We start from the raw sequence: 20,426 nt of genomic DNA on the forward strand, positions 1-20,426 counted from the left end.
GAAAAACAACAACAACGGGATGTGTGTGCCTTAAACTCGCTCTAAATAAATATGTAGATTTGTCTAACAGACTAAAACCAAGTCTGTCCTTTATTGATACATACAAATCATATCCTCTTTGTAAAAAAATACAGCTAACTGCAAATAGCTAAGCAAAAGGTGTTAATTTTTCCAGACATGCCTTACACAGATTTTCTATCAATTAGGAACGCCTGGGCTATTATTTTCTGGGTATATTCTACGTGGCTAATTCACCAAAACAGGCCTTACATTTTTATTGTAATTTATAAATTAATCAAACCCAAATTTGTTTAAAAATAGATTTTAAATTGGTTTATTAGCATTTGTCTAGCACCATGCAAATTTATGCTAAACAATTTCATTATCAATGGCTTTTCCAAAAGTTCATCAAAACGTGAAGAAACTCAAAACGACAAAATAATTTAGGAAAACGTGATTTCACAAATTTAGCTCAGCGAACTGGAAGATTTCTTATAAAAAATACAATTCAAATACAAATCAAAGTTTTTCTATAGAAAACTCAATTCAGTCAAGCTGAATTGAAGTTTTCCTATGGAAAACTCTATTCAGCTAAGCTGAATTAAAGTTTTCCTATAAAAAACCTAATTCAGCTAAGCTGAATTAAAGTTTTTCTATAGAAAACCTAAATCGGCTAAGCTGAATAGAAGTTTTTCTATAAAAAACCTAATTCAGCTAAGCTGAATAGAAGTTTTTCTATAAAAAACCTAATTCAGCTAAGCTGAATAGAAGTTTTTCTATAAAAAACCTAATTCAGCTAAGCTGAATTAAAGTTTCCCTATAGAAAACACAATTAGTGATATTAGTTTTTAAGTCGTGTTGTTGCATTATATGTTTAATATAAGATCAATATAAATCGCGTCTTAAATTAATATCACGAGTTCCCCGGAAGAAGTCGACAAAACATCGACGAAACGTCGGGAATAAACGCAATAAACTTTTGTTTTATTTGCAAAACATCAACATAGGTTAGTAAGCTAAATAAGAAAAACAACATAAAACACTCATTCTGACCAAAAACAAAAAAACACAATTCAGCTAAGCTGAATTAAAGTTTTCCTATAGAAAACACAATTCAGCTAAGCTGAATTAAAGTTTTCCTATAGAAAACACAATTCAGCTAAGCTGAATTAAAGTTTTCCTACAGAAAACACAATTCAGCTAAGCTGAATTAAAGTTTTCCTATGGAAAACTCTATTCAGGTAAGCTGACTTAAAGTTTTCCTATGGAAAACTCTATTCAGCTAAGCTGAATTAAAATTGTCCTATGGAAAACTCTATTCAGCTAAGCTGAATTAAAGTTTTCCTATGGAAAACTCTATTCAGCTAAGCTGAATTAAAGTTTTCCTATGGAAAACACTATTCAGCTAATCTGAATTAAAGTTTTCCTATGGAAAACTCTATTCAGCTAAGCTGAATTAAAGTTTTCCTATGGAAAACTCTATTCAGCTAAGCTGAATTAATGTTTTCCTATGGAAAACTCTATTCAGATGAGCTAATTCAGCTAAGCTGAATTAAAGTTTTCCTATCAGCTGTGTTTTCTATACGAAAACCTCAACACAACTAAGCTGAATTGTGTTTTCTATAGAAAAAATCTCCATTTTATAGGAAGGCCTCAACTCAGCTTAACTGAATAATGCTTTCCTTAGAAAAATTTTTTGGTTTTTTTTTATAGGAAAACTTCAATTTAGCTTAACTGAATTAGGTTTTCCTTGAGAAAACTTATATTCAGCTTAGCTGAATTAGGTTTCATATAGGAAAACTTATATTTAACTTAGCTGAATTAGGTTTTCTATAGGAAAACTTATATTCAGCTTAGCTGAATTGGGTTTTCTAAACGAAAATTTCAATTCTGCTTAGCTGAATTAGGTTTTCAATGAGAAAACTTGTGTTTTCTATAGGAAAACTTTAATTCAGCTTAGGTGAATTGTGTTTTCTAGAGGAAAACTTTAATTCAGCTTAGCTGAATTGTGTTTTCTATAGGAAAACTTATATTCGGTTTAGCTGAATAAGGTTTTCTATAGGAAAACTTATATTCAGCATAGCTGAATGAGGCTTTCTATAGGAAAGCTTATATTCAGCTAAGCAGAATTAGGTTTTCTATATGAAAACTTCAATATAGCTTAGCTGAATTAGGTTTTCTATAGGAAAACTTTAATTCAGGCTAGCTGAATTAGGTTTTCTATAGGAAAACTTTAATTCAGGCTAGCTGAATTAGGTTTTCTATGAGGAAACTTCAATTCAACTTAGGTGAATTAGGTTTGCTATAGAAAAAGTTCAATTCAGCTTAGCTGAATTAGGTTTTCTATAGGAAAACTTATATTCAGCTTAGCTGAATTAGGTTTTCTTTAGGAAAACTTTAATTCAGCTTAGCTGAATTGTGGTTTCTATAGGAAAACTTTAATTCAGCTTAGGTGAATTGTGTTTTCTATAGTATAATATATAATTGTTCCACAAACATCCCATACGGGACAAGGGAGACTTCTCTCATATCAATGAGTGCACCCCGATTCATATTAGCTCAATGATATGGGACCTACAGTTTATCGCCGAGTCCGAACGGCGTGTCTTAAGACACCACATTGTAGAGAAGTTTTACATGGCTGAAAACTCAGGAAATGTCGCCAACATTACTGAGGGGTATTTCGCCACCGTTGAAAATTTTAATGTTGACTGGCCGGGGAATCGAACCCACGACCTTCAGCGTGCAATGCGGTTGTGCATACCATTGCACCACGGTGGCACCCAAATAGGAAAACTTTAATTCAGCTTAGCTGAATTAGGTTTTCTATAGGAAAACTTTAATTCAGGCTAGCTGAATTAGGTTTTCTATGAGGAAACTTCAATTCAACTTAGGTGAATTAGGTTTGCTATAGGAAAAGTTCAATTCAGCTTAGCTGAATTAGGTTTTCTTTAGGAAAACTTCAATTCAGCTTAGCTGAATTAGGTTTTCTTAAGGAAAACTTCAATTCAGCTTAGCTGAGTTGGGTTTTCTATAGGAAAACTTATATTCAGCTTAGCTGAATTAGGTTTTCTATAGGAAAACTTCAATTTAGCTTAACTGAATAGATTTTTCTATAGGAAAACTTCAATATAGGTTAGCTGAATTGTGTTTTTATTGAACATTTTCAATTCAGCTTGGCTGATTTGTGTTTTCTATTGAAAAATTCCATGGAAAACATAATTCAACTTAGCTGAATAAACGTTTTCTTTTAGAAACACAAATTTTGAAAAATGATTCATTCGCGTGCCTTAAAAAACAAGTATTTTTTAAATTAGCCTAACATTTTTGTAGGTATTTCATCAACCTGCTACATATTACTGTTAATTATCTGAAATTCCCCGGAATGTCAGGCCGTTAATGTTCATTCATAAGCCGTAAATTAATCGCTCTTCCCCAAAAAATTATTCATAACACAAAGTTTAGAATCCACCGACGTGACAAACAGATGCCAGTCATCCACTCGGTCATTGCAGAAAGATAAGATATGGCGCCCGACTGAATGGAATTTTGGAGGCTCGCACACATATATTATTTTCACTGCGTTCTTTTTTTGCTGGGTAATTAAATGTTTTATAACCAGAAAGTGATTTAATCAAACCGTTCCAAAAATGAGAGATAAACACCAAAACAATATTTCTTGAAATCACGGAGGATCTATGGTTTTATCTAATCAAAGATTCACCGATTGGGTAGCACTTTTACGCAAATGGGGTTTATGATTAATTTTCTTTTTTTCTGCATTTATTTTTTATGACGTTATTTTAAAAAACGAACACTTGAAAACTCGTGATCTTCTTCACCAGTCATATTTTTAGTATTTTTAATTTTTTTTGTCACTCCCCTCTGCCGATTCCTACCTGATATACTTGGCAATGATTTTAACAAAGGTGGATTTCTGTTTGGTCGTACAAAGACCTTGAACCATTTCATTGATAATCGCCTCGTCCGACGATAAATCTTGTTTGGAATCTTTGCCATGTTGTTGTTGGTGATGTTGTTGTTCCAAAGTATTTTCTTGTAAAATTGCATCCAATTCATCGCTGGTCATCAGCTGCATTTCATTCACAACTTTCTCATGCACAAATTGACGTAAATCACCGGAATTTTTCGTTTCGCTCGTTGGTGCGACAACATCAACGGCCATGTCGAGCAAATTTAGACTTTTCGAATTCATTTTGTAATATTTTTGTAGCGAATATGCCGATACCGATGAAAAACTAACAACCGTCCGTTAATAAATTTTTACAAAAAATAGAAGGCATTTCCGAAATTTACCGATATTTATAAGAAATTTTGTTGCTCTGATGGTTGTTTGTGGTGCCCAAAGAGGGTCCAACTCACAAAAGAAGGTGTGAAATAATTTTCAATTAGCAAACAAATTTGTTTTTGGTTAGTTTTTGTCGAAAAACTTGTCTTCGTTTGGATTTTGCATTTTGGCAGCCACCCTTTAGAGCAAAAGAGCAAAAACAATAATGAAGCTCTTCACATCCCCTTGTCAAAAGCGCCGACAATTTAGTGGTTTGTCTATACAAAATTTGTTTGTGGACACAAAATTGGTTAATAGTATTAATAAAACTTATTACATTAGCACATTTTTTAAAAGATCAAGATTAATGTTTAGTTTTGGTTAAAAAGAAACAAGACAGGCGTATCCATAATTTTGGGTCACAGTGGGTACAAATTTGAGAAAAATCTAAATGTTTTGGTAAAGAAAGGGGGACTTTTTAACAAGATTCAGCTAAGCTGAATTAAAGTTTTCTTATGGAAAACTCTATTCAGCTAAGCTGAATTAAAGTTTTCCAATGGAAAACTCTATTCAGCTAAGCTGAATTAAAGTTTTCCTATGGAAAACTCTATTCAGCTAAGCTGAATTAAAGTTATCCTATGGAAAACTCTATTCAGCTAAGCTGAATTAAAGTTTTCCTATGGAAAACTCTATTCAGCTAAGCTGAATTAAAGTTTTCCTATGGAAAACTCTATTCAGCTAAGCTGAATTAAAGTTTTCCTATGAAAAACTCTATTCAGCTAAGCTGAATTAAAGTTTTCCTATGGAAAACTCTATTCAGCTAAGCTGAATTAAAGTTTTCCTATGGAAAACTCTATTCAGCTAAGCTGAATTGCAGTTTTCCAATAGAAAACTGTATTCAGCTAAGCTGAATTAAAGTTTTCCAATGGAAAACTCTATTCAGCTAAGCTGAATTAAAGTTTTCCTATGGAAAACTCTATTCAGCTAAGCTGAATTAAAGTTATCCTATGGAAAACTCTATTCAGCTAAGCTGAATTAAAGTTTTCCTATGGAAAACTCTATTCAGCTAAGCTTAATTAAAGTTTTCCTATGGAAAACTCTATTCAGCTAAGCTGAATTAAAGTTTTCCTATGGAAAACTCTATTCAGCTAAGCTGAGTTAAAGTTTTCCTATGGAAAACTCTATTCAGCTAAGCTGAATTGCAGTTTTCCAATAGAAAACTGTATTCAGCTAAGCTGAATTAAAGTTTTCCGATGGAAAACTCTATTCAGCTAAGTTGACCTGAAGTTTTCCTATGGAAAACTCTATTCAGCTAAGTTGAGCTGAAGTTTTTCTATGGAAAACTCTATTCAGCTAAGCTGAATTAAAGTTTTCCTATCGAAAACTCTATTCAGCTAAGCTGAATTGAAGTTTTCCTATCGAAAACTCTATTCAGCTAAGCTAAATTAAAGTTTTCCTATGGCAAACTCTATTCAGCTAAGCTAAATTAAAGTTTTCCTATGGCAAACTCTATTCAGCTAAGCTGAATTAGAGGTTTCCTCTGGAAAACTCTATTCATATAAGTTGAATTAAAGTTTTCCTATGGAAAAGTCTATTCAGCTAAGCTGAATTAAAGTTTTCCTATGGAAAAGTCTATTCAGCTAAGCTGAATTAAAGTTTTCCTATGGAAAAGTCTATTCAGCTATGCTGAATAAAAACTTTCCTATGGAAAAGTCTATTCAGCTAAGCTGAATTAAAGTTCTCCTGTGGAAAACTCTATTCAGCTAAGCTGAATTGAAGTTTTCCTATGGAAAACTCTTTTCAGCTAAGCTGAATTAAAGTTTTCCCATAGAAAACTCTATACAGCTAAGTTGAATTGAAGTTTTCTCATAGAAAACTCTATACAGCTAAGTTGAATTGAAGTTTTCTCATAGAAAACTCTATTCAGCTAAGCTGAATTAAAGTTTTCCTATGGAAAACTCTATTCAGCTAAGCTGAATTAAAGTTTTCCTATGGAAAACTCTATTCAGCTAAGCTGAATTAAAGTTTTCCTATGGAAAACTCTATTCAGCTAAGCTGAATTAAAGTTTTCCTATGGAAAACTCTATTCAGCTAAGCTGAATTAAAGTTTTCCTATGGAAAACTCTATTCAGCTAAGCTGAATTAAAGTTTTCCTATGGAAAACTCTATTCAGCTAAGCTGAATTAAAGTTTTCCTATGGAAAACTCTATTCAGCTAAGCTGAATTAAAGTTTTCCTATGGAAAACTCTATTCAGCTAAGCTGAATTAAAGTTTTCCTATGGAAAACTCTATTCAGCTAAGCTGAATTAAAGTTTTCCTATGGAAAACTCTATTCAGCTAAGCTGAATTAAAGTTTTCCTATGGAAAACTCTATTCAGCTAAGCTGAATTAAAGTTTTCCTATGGAAAACTCTATTCAGCTAAGCTGAATTAAAGTTTTCCTATGGAAAACTCTATTCAGCTAAGCTGAATTAAAGTTTTCCTATGGAAAACTCTATTCAGCTAAGCTGAATTAAAGTTTTCCTATGGATAACTCTATTCAGCTAATCTAAATTAAAGTTTTCATATTGAAAACTATTAAAGTTTTCCTATGGAAAACTCTATTCAGCTAAGCTGAATTATGTTTTCCTATGGAAAACTCTATTCAGCTAAGCTGAATTATGTTTTCCTTTGGAAAACTCTATTCAGCTAAGCTGCATTAAAGTTTTCCTATGGAAAACTCTATTCAGCTAAGCTGAATTAAAGTTTTGCAATGGAAAACTCTATTCAGCTAAGCTGAATTAAAGTTTTCCTATTGAAAACTCTATTCATCTAAGCTGAATTAAAGTTTTGCAATGGAAAACTCTATTCAGCTAAGCTGAATTAAAGTTTTCCTATGGAAAACTCTATTCAGCTAAGCTGAATTAAAGTTTTGCAATGGAAAACTCTATTCAGCTAAGCTGAATTAAAGTTTTCCTATAAAAAACTCTATTCAGCTAAGCTGAATTAAAGTTTTCCTATAGAAAACTCTATTCAGCTAAGCTGAATTAAAGTTTTCCTATAGAAAACTCTATTCAGCTAAGCTGAATTAAAGTTTTCCTATAGAAAACTCTATTCAGCTAAGCTGAATTGATATTTTCCCATAGAAGACTCTATTCAGCTAAGCTGAATTAAAGTTTTCCTATGGAAAACTCTATTCAGCTAAGCTGAATTAAAGTTTTCCTATGGATAACTCTATTCAGCTAAGCTGAATTAAAGTTTTCCTATGGATAACTCTATTCAGCTAAGCTGAATTAAAGTTTTACTATGGAAAACTCTATTCAGCTAAGCTGAATTAAAGTTTTCCTATGGAAAACTCTATTCAGCTAAGCTGAATTAAAGTTTTCCTATGGAAAACTCTATTCAGCTAAGCTGAATTAAAGTTTTCCTATGGAAAACTCTATTCAGCTAAGCTGAATTAAAGTTTTCCTATGGAAAACTCTGTTCAGCTAAGCTGAATTAAAGTTTTCCTATGGAAAACTCTGTTCTGCTAAGCTGAGTTAAAGTTTTCCTATGGAAAACTCTATTCAGCTAAGCTGAATTAAAGTTTTCCGATGGAAAACTCTGTTCAGCTAAGCTGAATTAAAGTTTTCCTATTGAAAACTCTATTCAGCTAAGCTGAGTTGAAGTTTTCCTATAGAAAACACAATTTTCTTTACTTTTCTCTTTGAGGAAATTCAAAATATTAATTTTCTATTTACAAAATTACTTCATACTTATGCCTGACTTAACTATAAAATCGTGTAAATATTTTTGTTGTAATTTAAAAATACTTTCTATAATAATGAAATTACACAATTGAAGTGTGAAAAAAATATTTTTGTTTTTCACACGAAATGTCCACTGTTGTTTTTTTGAAATTGAGTTTTTTATATTTACATGATTACAAACATTCGCGTATGTATGTATTTAAAAATTTATTAACACATTTCGTACTATCACCATACACTCAAATATATGTACAATGAAATGAAACGTTTATTAAAAATTGTTGTAATTTACAAAATACACATATATGTACATGTGTATGTATGTAAAATGTACAAGATTTGTTTGAGTGTGTGTTCATGAATGTTTACAATTTCTAAAAATAATCTCAAAGTGTGTTAGTCGGGCTAAGAAAATTTATAATTGCTGAGCAAATCAATCACTCAGCACACACAAGCACGCTCATTCACATACAACCTGCCCACTGAAAGCACACCTTCCGTTCTCGAGGATGCTATTTTCTGTGTAGATGTGGATGGTGGGTGAGTGTTGTCATCGAATGTGAATTGTTTTCGATTTGAATGAGAATTGTTGGTAAACAAATAACAATGACAAGGACAATTGTTTTGTGTTCCTTGAGGTGTTAGTTAACTAGCCACCTACAGACATACATATTTTATATTTATAGTTCTTTACAGAGAACATTTAAAGGCAATTGTAAAATAAGAAAATCCCAGGACTTACCGTGGTTGTTCAGTTGAAGGGTTGCTAGTATCGTAAAAGGATAATTTGCGATTGGCAAAGACCAAGTTCATCAAAGGCGCAGCCCTTAATTTGCGCTGTAAAGAAATTAAAAATAAAATAATTATTAAATTGTTGGAGATTTTCAACATAAAAGATGAGAAGGATTTTTAAAAAAATAGTTTTCAAATTCTGATTTTTTAAAAAATATTTTATAAATTCCAACACAAGCGTGGATTTTTTAAAAAATATTTTATAAATTCCAACACAAGCGTGGATTTTTTAAAAATATTTTAAAAATTCCAGCATAAGCGTGGATTTTTTAATAAATATTTTAAAAATTCCAACACAAGCGTGGATTTTTTTAAAAATATATTTTAAAAATTCCAACACAAGCGCGGATTTTTTAAAAAATATTTTAAAAATTCCAACACAAGCGTGGATTTTTTAAAAAATGTTTTAAAAATTCCAACACAAGCGTGGATTTTTTAAAAAATATTTTAAAAATTCCAGCACAAGCGTGGATTTTTTAAAAAATATTTTAAAAATTCCAGCACTAGCGTGGATTTTTTAAAAAATATTTTAAAAATTCCAGCACAAGCGTGGATTTTTTAAAAAATATTTTAAAAATTCCAGCACAAGCGTGGATTTTTTAAAAAATATTTTAAAAATTCCAGCATAAGCGTGGATTTTTCAAAAAAGTATTTTAAAAATTCCAGCATAAGCGTGGATTTTTTAAAAAATATTTTAAAAATTCCAGCATAAGCGTGGATTTTTTAATAAAATTTTTAAAAATTCAAGCATAAGCGTGGATTTTTTAAAAAATATTTTAAAAATTCCAGCATAAGAGTGGATTTTTTAAAAAATATTTTAAAAATTCCAGCATAAGAGTGGATTTTTTAAAAAATATTTTAAAAATTCCAGCATAAGAGTGGATTTTTTAAAAAATATTTTAAAAATTCCAGCATAAGCGTGGATTTTTTAAAAAATATTTTAAAAATTCCAACACAAGCGTGGATTTTTTAAAAAATATTTTAAAAATTCCAGCACAAGCGTGGATTTTTTAAAAAATATTTTAAAAATTCCAGCACAAGCGTGGATTTTTTAAAAAATATTTTAAAAATTCCAGCACAAGCGTGGATTTTTTAAAAAATATTTTAAAAATTCCAGCACAAGCGTGGATTTTTTAAAAAATATTTTAAAAATTCCAGCACAAGCGTGGATTTTTTAAAAAATATTTTAAAAATTCCAGCACAAGCGTGGATTTTTTAAAAAATATTTTAAAAATTCCAGCACAAGCGTGGATTTTTTAAAAAATATTTTAAAAATTCCAGCACAAGCGTGGATTTTTTAAAAAATATTTTAAAAATTCCAGCACAAGCGTGGATTTTTTAAAAAATATTTTAAAAATTCCAGCACAAGCGTGGATTTTTTAAAAAATATTTTAAAAATTCCAGCACAAGCGTGGATTTTTTAAAAAATATTTTAAAAATTCCAGCACAAGCGTGGATTTTTTAAAAAATATTTTAAAAATTCCAGCACAAGCGTGGATTTTTTAAAAAATATTTTAAAAATTCCAGCACAAGCGTGGATTTTTTAAAAAATATTTTAAAAATTCCAGCACAAGCGTGGATTTTTTAAAAAATATTTTAAAAATTCCAGCACAAGCGTGGATTTTTTAAAAAATATTTTAAAAATTCCAGCACAAGCGTGGATTTTTTAAAAAATATTTTAAAAATTCCAGCACAAGCGTGGATTTTTTAAAAAATATTTTAAAAATTCCAGCACAAGCGTGGATTTTTTAAAAAATATTTTAAAAATTCCAGCACAAGCGTGGATTTTTTAAAAAATATTTTAAAAATTCCAGCACAAGCGTGGATTTTTTAAAAAATATTTTAAAAATTCCAGCACAAGCGTGGATTTTTTAAAAAATATTTTAAAAATTCCAGCACAAGCGTGGATTTTTTAAAAAATATTTTAAAAATTCCAGCACAAGCGTGGATTTTTTAAAAAATATTTTAAAAATTCCAGCACAAGCGTGGATTTTTTAAAAAATATTTTAAAAATTCCAGCACAAGCGTGGATTTTTTAAAAAATATTTTCAAGCTTCCACCACAAGCGTGGATTTTTTTAAAAATATTTTAAAAATTCCAGCACAAGCCTGGATTTTTTAAAAAATATTTTAAAAATTCCAGCATAAGCGTGGATTTTTCAAAAAATATTTTAAAAATTCCAGCATAAGCGTGGATTTTTTAAAAAATATTTTAAAAATTCCAGCATAAGCGTGGATTTTTTAATAAAATTTTTAAAAATTCAAGCATAAGCGTGGATTTTTTAAAAAATATTTTAAAAATTCCAGCATAAGAGTGGATTTTTTAAAAAATATTTTAAAAATTCCAGCATAAGAGTGGATTTTTTAAAAAATATTTTAAAAATTCCAGCATAAGCGTGGATTTTTTAAAAAATATTTTAAAAATTCCAGCATAAGCGTGGATTTTTTAAAAAATATTTTAAAAATTCCAACACAAGCGTGGATTTTTTAAAAAATATTTTAAAAATTCCAACACAAGCGTGGATTTTTTAAAAAATATTTTAAAAATTCCAGCACAAGCGTGGATTTTTTAAAAAATATTTTAAAAATTCCAGCACAAGCGTGGATTTTTTAAAAAATATTTTAAAAATTCCAGCACAAGCGTGGATTTTTTAAAAAATATTTTAAAAATTCCAGCACAAGCGAGGATTTTTTAAAAAATATTTTAAAAATTCCAGCACAAGCGTGGATTTTTTAAAAAATATTTTAAAAATTCCAGCACAAGCGTGGATTTTTTAAAAAATATTTTAAAAATTCCAGCACAAGCGTGGATTTTTTAAAAAATATTTTAAAAATTCCAGCACAAGCGTGGATTTTTTAAAATATATTTTAAAAATTCCAGCACAAGCGTGGATTTTTTAAAATATATTTTAAAAATTCCAGCACAAGCGTGGATTTTTTAAAAAATATTTTAAAAATTCCAGCACAAGCGTGGATTTTTTAAAAAATATTTTAAAAATTCCAGCACAAGCGTGGATTTTTTAAAAAATATTTTAAAAATTCCAGCACAAGCGTGGATTTTTTAAAAAATATTTTAAAAATTCCAGCACAAGCGTGGATTTTTTAAAAAATATTTAAAAAATTCCAGCACAAGCGTGGATTTTTTAAAAAATATTTTAAAAATTCCAGCACAAGCGTGGATTTTTTAAAAAATATTTTAAAAATTCCAGCACAAGCGTGGATTTTTTAAAAAATATTTTAAAAATTCCAGCACAAGCGTGGATTTTTTAAAAAATATTTTAAAAATTCCAGCACAAGCGTGGATTTTTTAAAAAATATTTTAAAAATTCCAGCACAAGCGTGGATTTTTTAAAAAATATTTTAAAAATTCCAGCACAAGCGTGGATTTTTTAAAAAATATTTTAAAAATTCCAGCACAAGCGTGGATTTTTTAAAAAATATTTTAAAAATTCCAGCACAAGCGTGGATTTTTTAAAAAATATTTTAAAAATTCCAGCACAAGCGTGGATTTTTTAAAAAATATTTTAAAAATTCCAGCACAAGCGTGGATTTTTTAAAAAATATTTTAAAAATTCCAGCAAAAGGCGTGGATTTTTTAAAAAATATTTTAAAAATTCCAGCACAAGCGTGGATTTTTTAAAAAATATTTTAAAAATTCCAGCACAAGCGTGGATTTTTTAAAAAATATTTTCAAGCTTCCACCACAAGCGTGGATTTTTTTAAAAATATTTTCAAGCTTCCACCACAAGCGTGGATTTTTTTAAAAATATTTTCAAGCTTCCACCACAAGCGTGGATTTTTTAAAAATATTTTCAAGCTTCCACCCCAAGCGTGGATTTTTTAAAAATATTTTCAAGCTTCCACCCCAAGCGTGGATTTTTTTAAAAATAATTTCAAGCTTCCACCCCAAGCGTGGATTTTTTTAAAAATATTTTCAAGCTTCCACCCCAAGCGTGGATTTTTTTAAAAAATATTTTCAAGCTTCCACCCCAAGCGTGGATTTTTTTAAAAATATTTTCAAGCTTCCACCCCAAGCGTGGATTTTTTTAAAAATATTTTCAAGCTTCCACCCCAAGCGTGGATTTTTTTAAAAATATTTTCAAGCTTCCACCCCAAGCGTGGATTTTTTTAAAAATATTTTCAAGCTTCCACCCCAAGCGTGGATTTTTTTAAAAATATTTTCAAGCTTCCACCCCAAGCGTGGATTTTTTTAAAAATATTTTCAAGCTTCCACCCCAAGCGTGGATTTTTTTAAAAATATTTTCAAGCTTCCACCCCAAGCGTGGATTTTTTTAAAAATATTTTCAAGCTTCCACCCCAAGCGTGGATTTTTTTAAAAATATTTTCAAGCTTCCACCCCAAGCGTGGATTTTTTTAAAAATATTTTCAAGCTTCCAGCCCAAGCGTGGATTTTTTTAAAAATAATTTCAAGCTTCCACCCCAAGCGTGGATTTTTTTAAAAATATTTACAAGCTTCCACCCCAAGCGTGGATTTTTTTAAAAATATTTTCAAGCTTCCACCCCAAGCGTGGATTTTTTTAAAAATATTTTCAAGCTTCCACCCCAAGCGTGGATTTTTTTAAAAATATTTTCAAGCTTCCACCCCAAGCGTGGATTTTTTTAAAAATATTTTCAAGCTTCCACCCCAAGCGTGGATTTTTTTAAAAATATTTTCAAGCTTCCACCCCAAGCGTGGATTTTTTTTAAAAATATTTTCAAGCTTCCACCCCAAGCGTGGATTTTTTTAAAAATATTTTCAAGCTTCCACCCCAAGCGTGGATTTTTTTAAAAATATTTTCAAGCTTCCACCCCAAGCGTGGATTTTTTTTAAAATATTTTCAAGCTTCCACCCCAAGCGTGGATTTTTTTAAAAATATTTTCAAGCTTCCACCCCAAGCGTGGATTTTTTTAAAAATATTTTCAAGCTTCCACCCCAAGCGTGGATTTTTTTAAAAATATTTTCAAGCTTCCACCCCAAGCGTGGATTTTTTTAAAAATATTTTCAAGCTTCCACCCCAAGCGTGGATTTTTTTAAAAATATTTTCAAGCTTCCACCCCAAGCGTGGATTTTTTTAAAAATATTTTCAAGCTTCCACCCCAAGCGTGGATTTTTTTAAAAATATTTTCAAGCTTCCAGCCCAAGCGTGGATTTTTTTAAAAATATTTTCAAGCTTCCACCCCAAGCGTGGATTTTTTTAAAAATATTTTCAAGCTTCCACCCCAAGCGTGGATTTTTTTAAAAATATTTTCAAGCTTCCACCCCAAGCGTGGATTTTTTTAAAAATATTTTCAAGCTTCCAGCCCAAGCGTGGATTTTTTTAAAAATATTTTCAAGCTTCCACCCCAAGCGTGGATTTTTTTAAAAATATTTTCAAGCTTCCACCCCAAGCGTGGATTTTTTTAAAAATATTTTCAAGCTTCCACCCCAAGCGTGGATTTTTTTAAAAATATTTTCAAGCTTCCACCCCAAGCGTGGATTTTTTTAAAAATATTTTCAAGCTTCCACCCCAAGCGTGGATTTTTTTAAAAATATTTTCAAGCTTCCACCCCAAGCGTGGATTTTTTTAAAAATATTTTCAAGCTTCCACCCCAAGCGTGGATTTTTTTAAAAATATTTTCAAGCTTCCACCCCAAGCGTGGATTTTTTTAAAAATATTTTCAAGCTTCCACCCCAAGCGTGGATTTTTTTAAAAATATTTTCAAGCTTCCACCCCAAGCGTGGATTTTTTTAAAAATATTTTCAAGCTTCCACCCCAAGCGGGGATTTTTTTAAAAATATTTTCAAGCTTCCACCCCAAGCGTGGATTTTTTTAAAAATATTTTCAAGCTTCCATCCCACAAACGTTTTACTTCGTTGTATTAGTTAGCTCGTTTTGAATTCCTAGCTAACGATATGAATCATCTTAAATCATTGTGATAGTCTAAAGCACACTTTAGCTATTGATATTCCATACAAATGACATATTATTGGTTCTACTGGAAGTGCTGCCACTTGTGATGAATAGCATTTTAATCAGATATCAGTTTGTAGTCTGCCTGCCCCTTATTGACATAAGGGTTACTTTGGGTCAATTTATGTTGGCCATAATCGGCTTAGTTGTGTGGTTGGCGCTTAAACATGTCTAACGTATGAATGTTTGGCGGTCGGTAGGTGTGACATGAACATGAGAATATGATTTGTACGCCATTTTTAAGTGGTTCATTCATTTTTGTTGTTGTTTTTTTTTTTTAATTTTCTACATTTTGCACATTTCTCACATGACGTACATCCATGTATGCAGAATACTTTCTTTCAATCTATTTTCATACTTTGTTGATGTTGAACGAACAACAAAGCGTATACGTGATATGAGACAAACAGACAGTTGATGTATATTAGGGTTGCTTTGTGTGAATATCTGATAAAAGATTTAAAACAAAGGCCGTGGCATAGTGAAGGTCGTGGAAGCACTACAGCATCGCATTTTTGACGACTAAGGTATGATATTAGCCACATTTTCTGAGTATATAGGCTGTATGTTAACTCCGGTGTCGTACTATCTACGGTGCGCCATTCAGTTTTGATGATAAAAATGAGGTCACTTTTCATTGAGCTAAGAGTAGAATCGTTATGCATTCATTGATATGTAAAAGTCACCTATCCCCCTCAAAGAATTTGTGGGAAATTAAACAAAAAATCCCGGTCATGCAACTTAACCAATAACAAAAAGATTTAAAAAATCATTTTTGTTCTCATTATTCATGCCAACATCTGATAATACCTTTCTTATCTCTCCACGACACCAATGACTTCAAAAATCTCCAACAGAAAAGTCATTCTAAATATTTTCAAAATTCCAACAAATCATCTTGTGGGCGAATCACACCATATCACCTTCCAAAGTAGGAGATAACAAGAGCTGCTATAAAAAGAAACCTTATCTCTTAGACGTGTAATTTGCCATAATATGTCAAACACCAGGCGAAATAAAGACAAAACCCGGCTATGTTGGATTTAGCTGCCTAGATTCACGGTTGTTAGGTACTATTTGAATATTTTGTTCGTGTGGTGGGAATACGCACCAACTATTATTTACACGTGATGCGTAATTCCGCCAAACAAGCTTTGTTACCATGTCATCAACATTTGTAAGCTTTAAATGTGCAAAGGGCGTCTGCTGTATTTGTAGGGATTTAATCGTCCCCTCAATTATTTAATGAACTACCAAAGGTAAATAAGGGGAATGTAAATAGAATTAAGTTAATTAAATTGAAACCATAGCTGGGTGTTTGTAGGGCATATGGTGTAATTAAATTAATGACACTGTGGTTAGTGGAAATTTTATATTGGCCACAAAAATGAAGATGAAGTCATGGTTAAACATTTAAATTTGGAGAATCAGAAATAATTATAAAAAAAAGATTAAACAACAAATTATTTTTTAGGTATTTTTTATAAACATTTTTTATGATACTTTCATTAGCATGGATATTTTAAAAAATATTTTTCAGCTTCCAGCTCAAACGTGGATTTTTTAAAAAATATTTTTCAACCTCCAACACAAGCGTGGATTTTTTAATAAATATTTTTCAACCTCCAACACAAGCGTGGATTTTTTAAAAAATATTTTTCAACTTCCAACACAAGCGTGGATTTTTTAAAAAATATTTTTCAACTTCCAACACAAGCGTGGATTTTTTAAAAAATATTTTTCAACTTCCAACACAAGCGTGGATTTTTTAAAAAATATTTTTCAACTTCCAACACAGGCGTGGATTTTTTAAAAAATATTTTTCAACTTCCAACACAAGCGTGGATTTTTTAAAAAATATTTTTCAACTTCCAACACAAGCGTGGATTTTTTAAAAAATATTTTTCAACTTCCAACACAAGCGTGGATTTTTTAAAAAATATTTTTCAACTTCCAACACAAGCGTGGATTTTTTAAAAAATATTTTTCAACTTCCAACGCAAGCGTGGATTTTTTAAAAAATATTTTTCAATCTCCAACACAAGCGTGGATTTTTTAAAAAATATTTTAAAAATTCCAACACAAGCGTGGATTTTTTAAAAAATATTTTTCAACTCCCAACACAAGCGTGGATTTTTTAAAAAATATTTTTCAACTTCCAACACAAGCCTGGATTTTTTAAAAAATATTTTTCAACTTCCAACACAAGCGTGGATTTTTTAAAAAATATTTTTCAACTTCCAACACAAGCGTGGATTTTTTAAAAAAATATTTTTCAACTTCCAACGCAAGCGTGGATTTTTTAAAAAATATTTTTCAACCTCCAACACAAGCGTGGATTTTTTAAAAAATATTTTAAAAATTCCAACACAAGCGTGGATTTTTTAAAAAATATTTTTCAACTTCCAACACAAGCGTGGATTTTTTAAAAAATATTTTTCAACTTCCAACACAAGCGTGGATTTTTTAAAAAATATTTTTCAACTTCCAACACAAGCGTGGATTTTTTAAAAAATATTTTTCAACTTCCAACACAAGCGTGGATTTTTTTAAAAATATTTTTCAACCTCCAACACAAGCGTGGATTTTTTTAATAATATTTTTCAACCTCCAACACGAGCGTGGATTTTTTTAAAAATATTTTTCAACCTCCAACACAAGCGTGGATTTTTTTAATAATATTTTTCAACCTCCAACACGAGCGTGGATTTTTTTAAAAATATTTTTCAACCTCCAACACAAGCGTGGATTTTTTAAAAAATATTTTTCAACCTCCAACACAAGCGTGGATTTTTTAAAAAATATTTTTCAACCTCCAACACAAGCGTGGATTTTTTAAAAAATATTTTTCAACTTCCAACACAAGCGTGGATTTTTTAAAAAATATTTTTCAACTTCCAACACAAGCGTGGATTTTTTAAAAAATATTTTTCAACCTCCAACACAAGCGTGGATTTTTTTAAAAATATTTTTCAACCTCCAACACAAGCGTGGATTTTTTTAATAATATTTTTCAACCTCCAACACGAGCGTGGATTTTTTTAAAAATATTTTTCAACCTCCAACACAAGCGTGGATTTTTTAAAAAATATTTTTCAACCTCCAACACAAGCGTGGATTTTTTAAAAAATATTTTTCAACCTCCAACACAAGCGTGGATTTTTTAAAAAATATTTTTCAACTTCCAACACAAGCGTGGATTTTTTAAAAAATATTTTTCAACTTCCAACACAAGCGTGGATTTTTTAAAAAATATTTTTCAACCTCCAACACAAGCGTGGATTTTTTTAAAAATATTTTTCAACCTCCAACACAAGCGTGGATTTTTTTAATAATATTTTTCAACCTCCAACACGAGCGTGGATTTTTTTAAAAATATTTTTCAACCTCCAACACAAGCGTGGATTTTTTAAAAAATATTTTTCAACCTCCAACACAAGCGTGGATTTTTTAAAAAATATTTTTCAACCTCCAACACAAGCGTGGATTTTTTAAAAAATATTTTTCATCTTCCAACACAAGCGTGGATTTTTTAAAAAATATTTTTCAACTTCCAACACAAGCGTGGATTTTTTAAAAAATATTTTTCAACTTCCAACACAATCGTGGATTTTTTAAAAAATATTTTTCAACCTCCAACACAAGCGTGGATTTTTTAAAAAATATTTTTCAACTTCCAACACAAGCGTGGATTTTTTAAAAAATATTTTTCAACTTCCAACACAAGCGTGGATTTTTTAAAAAATATTTTTCAACTTCCAACACAAGCGTGGATTTTTTAAAAAATATTTTTCAACTTCCAACACAAGCGTGGATTTTTTAAAAAATATTTTTCAACTTCCAACACAAGCGTGGATTTTTTAAAAAATATTTTCAACTTCCAACACAAGCGTGGATTTTTTAAAAAATATTTTTTCAGAATCCAACACCAGTGTGGATTTTTTAAAAAATATTTTTCAAACTCCAACACAAGCGTGGATTTTTTAAAAAATATTTTTCAACCTCCAACACGAGCGTGGATTTTTTAAAAAATATTTTTCAACCTCCAACACAAGCGTGGATTTTTTAAAAAATATTTTTCAACCTCCAACACAAGCGTGGATTTTTTAAAAAATATTTTTCAACCTCCAACACAAGCGTGGATTTTTTAAAAAATATTTTTCAACCTCCAACACAAGCGTGGATTTTTTTAATAATATTTTTCAACCTCCAACACAAGCGTGGATTTTTTTAATAATATTTTTCAACCTCCAACACGAGCGTGGATTTTTTTAAAAATATTTTTCAACCTCCAACACAAGCGTGGATTTTTTAAAAAATATTTTTCAACCTCCAACACAAGCGTGGATTTTTTAAAAAATATTTTTCAACTTCCAACACAAGCGTGGATTTTTTAAAAAATATTTTTCAGCTTCGTCAATTGTTCAAAAAATATTTTTCAGCTTCGTCAATTTTTCAAAAAATATTTTTCAGCTTCGTATATTTAAAAAAAAAATTGTTCATCAACAAATTCTTCGGGTACCTCCCTCACGAAAGTCGAAAAGTTCCCTGATGTTCAATCCAAAGGATGTTCAAGCATCGTTTTGAACTGTTCATCGAAGATAGTCCTTGGGGCCCAGACATTCCAAGGAATGAGCTTTCTTTAAAACCAAATTTCCTTCCTCCGATGGAGCTATCGTAACATGCATTGTCGTTTTTTTTTTCAATGCCAAGATCTAATTTTTTGTTAGATATGAACAAAATATTTATTTGTAGTTTTTTGTTCCTATTTCTCCTCATCTTACACGTGCGTGTGTTTGTGAATGAGAAGTGAATGGTCGAGATGTGTGTGTGTCACAAGACCACATATCACATTTTTGTTTTTTTGGGGGCTTGTTTAACTTTTTGTTGTTGTCGAAATGTTTTCTCGTGTTGTATTTTTTTGTGCTAACAAAAAAATCACACATTGTCTATAGCTAAAAACAATTTTTGTTTTTATACCCCCAAAAAATATGTATATGTATGTAGCCACAAGGGAGAGGTGCAAATGAATTGTGAAAAAAAAAACATATTGTACATGTGTGCAAAATCTAAAAAAATGGTATGCCGGTTTGGGTTTTTGTTTTTGGAAATTTGAAAAAAAAAACTGATTGTTTTATTATGTATGACGTCCAGACATACATACGTATGATCAGTTTTAGTATTAACTTTGGACAAGTTTCGGTAGTAGTTGTTGTTGTTCTGAAGTTTGCCATAAGTCCATCAAATTCTTTGACAATCCACAAGTATTTTGCATTGCTTCCTCAAATAAAAATCAGTAATGGCTGTTTGGAATCTTTTTAGGCATTTAGTTTATTTGTTTCTTTCTAATTTCTTTGTTTAGTTGCTATGCCAAGAGAGTGAGCTCTTTCTTTGTCCGTCTATTCTAAAACCTAGGGTAAATTTGTATGCCGATCATCACACACATGTGGAACAAGTTCATTAGACACATTTTTGATAGAAACCACAATTTTTTTGGATTGACAAATAAAATAAAATTAGCTGATATGGATTAAATATTTTGCCGTATATTAAAAAGTATGTATGTAAGTGTTTAATACATGTTTTGTTAAATTTTCTTTAAAGAATTAGTCATCCATAATTTCATGTATTTTGTGTATTTTTCTTGAAATAGACAAAGAAGTCTTGTG

At 30.3% G+C, this 20,426-nt stretch overlaps 1 protein-coding gene across 3 annotated transcripts in view; it reads right to left on the bottom strand.

Annotated features, from left to right (window-relative positions):
- GLS (glutaminase) overlaps positions 1 to 20,426 on the bottom strand; it is a 59,165-nt gene that overhangs the window by 25,693 nt on the left and 13,046 nt on the right. For 2 of the 3 annotated variants that reach the window (XM_073956547.1, XM_073956546.1), the window contains exon 2: positions 8,758 to 8,852. In XM_073956547.1, coding sequence (XP_073812648.1) covers positions 8,758 to 8,852 — 95 coding nt within the window. Of the gene's footprint in view, positions 1 to 3,899; positions 4,359 to 8,757; positions 8,853 to 20,426 lie in introns of those variants that run through there. The other variant, XM_073956548.1, reaches the window with a different exon arrangement.

This window comes from Musca autumnalis, unplaced genomic scaffold (genome assembly GCF_047663935.1).
Source record: "Musca autumnalis isolate F117 unplaced genomic scaffold, ASM4766393v1 scaffold_5, whole genome shotgun sequence".
Taxonomy (NCBI): domain Eukaryota; kingdom Metazoa; phylum Arthropoda; class Insecta; order Diptera; family Muscidae; genus Musca; species Musca autumnalis.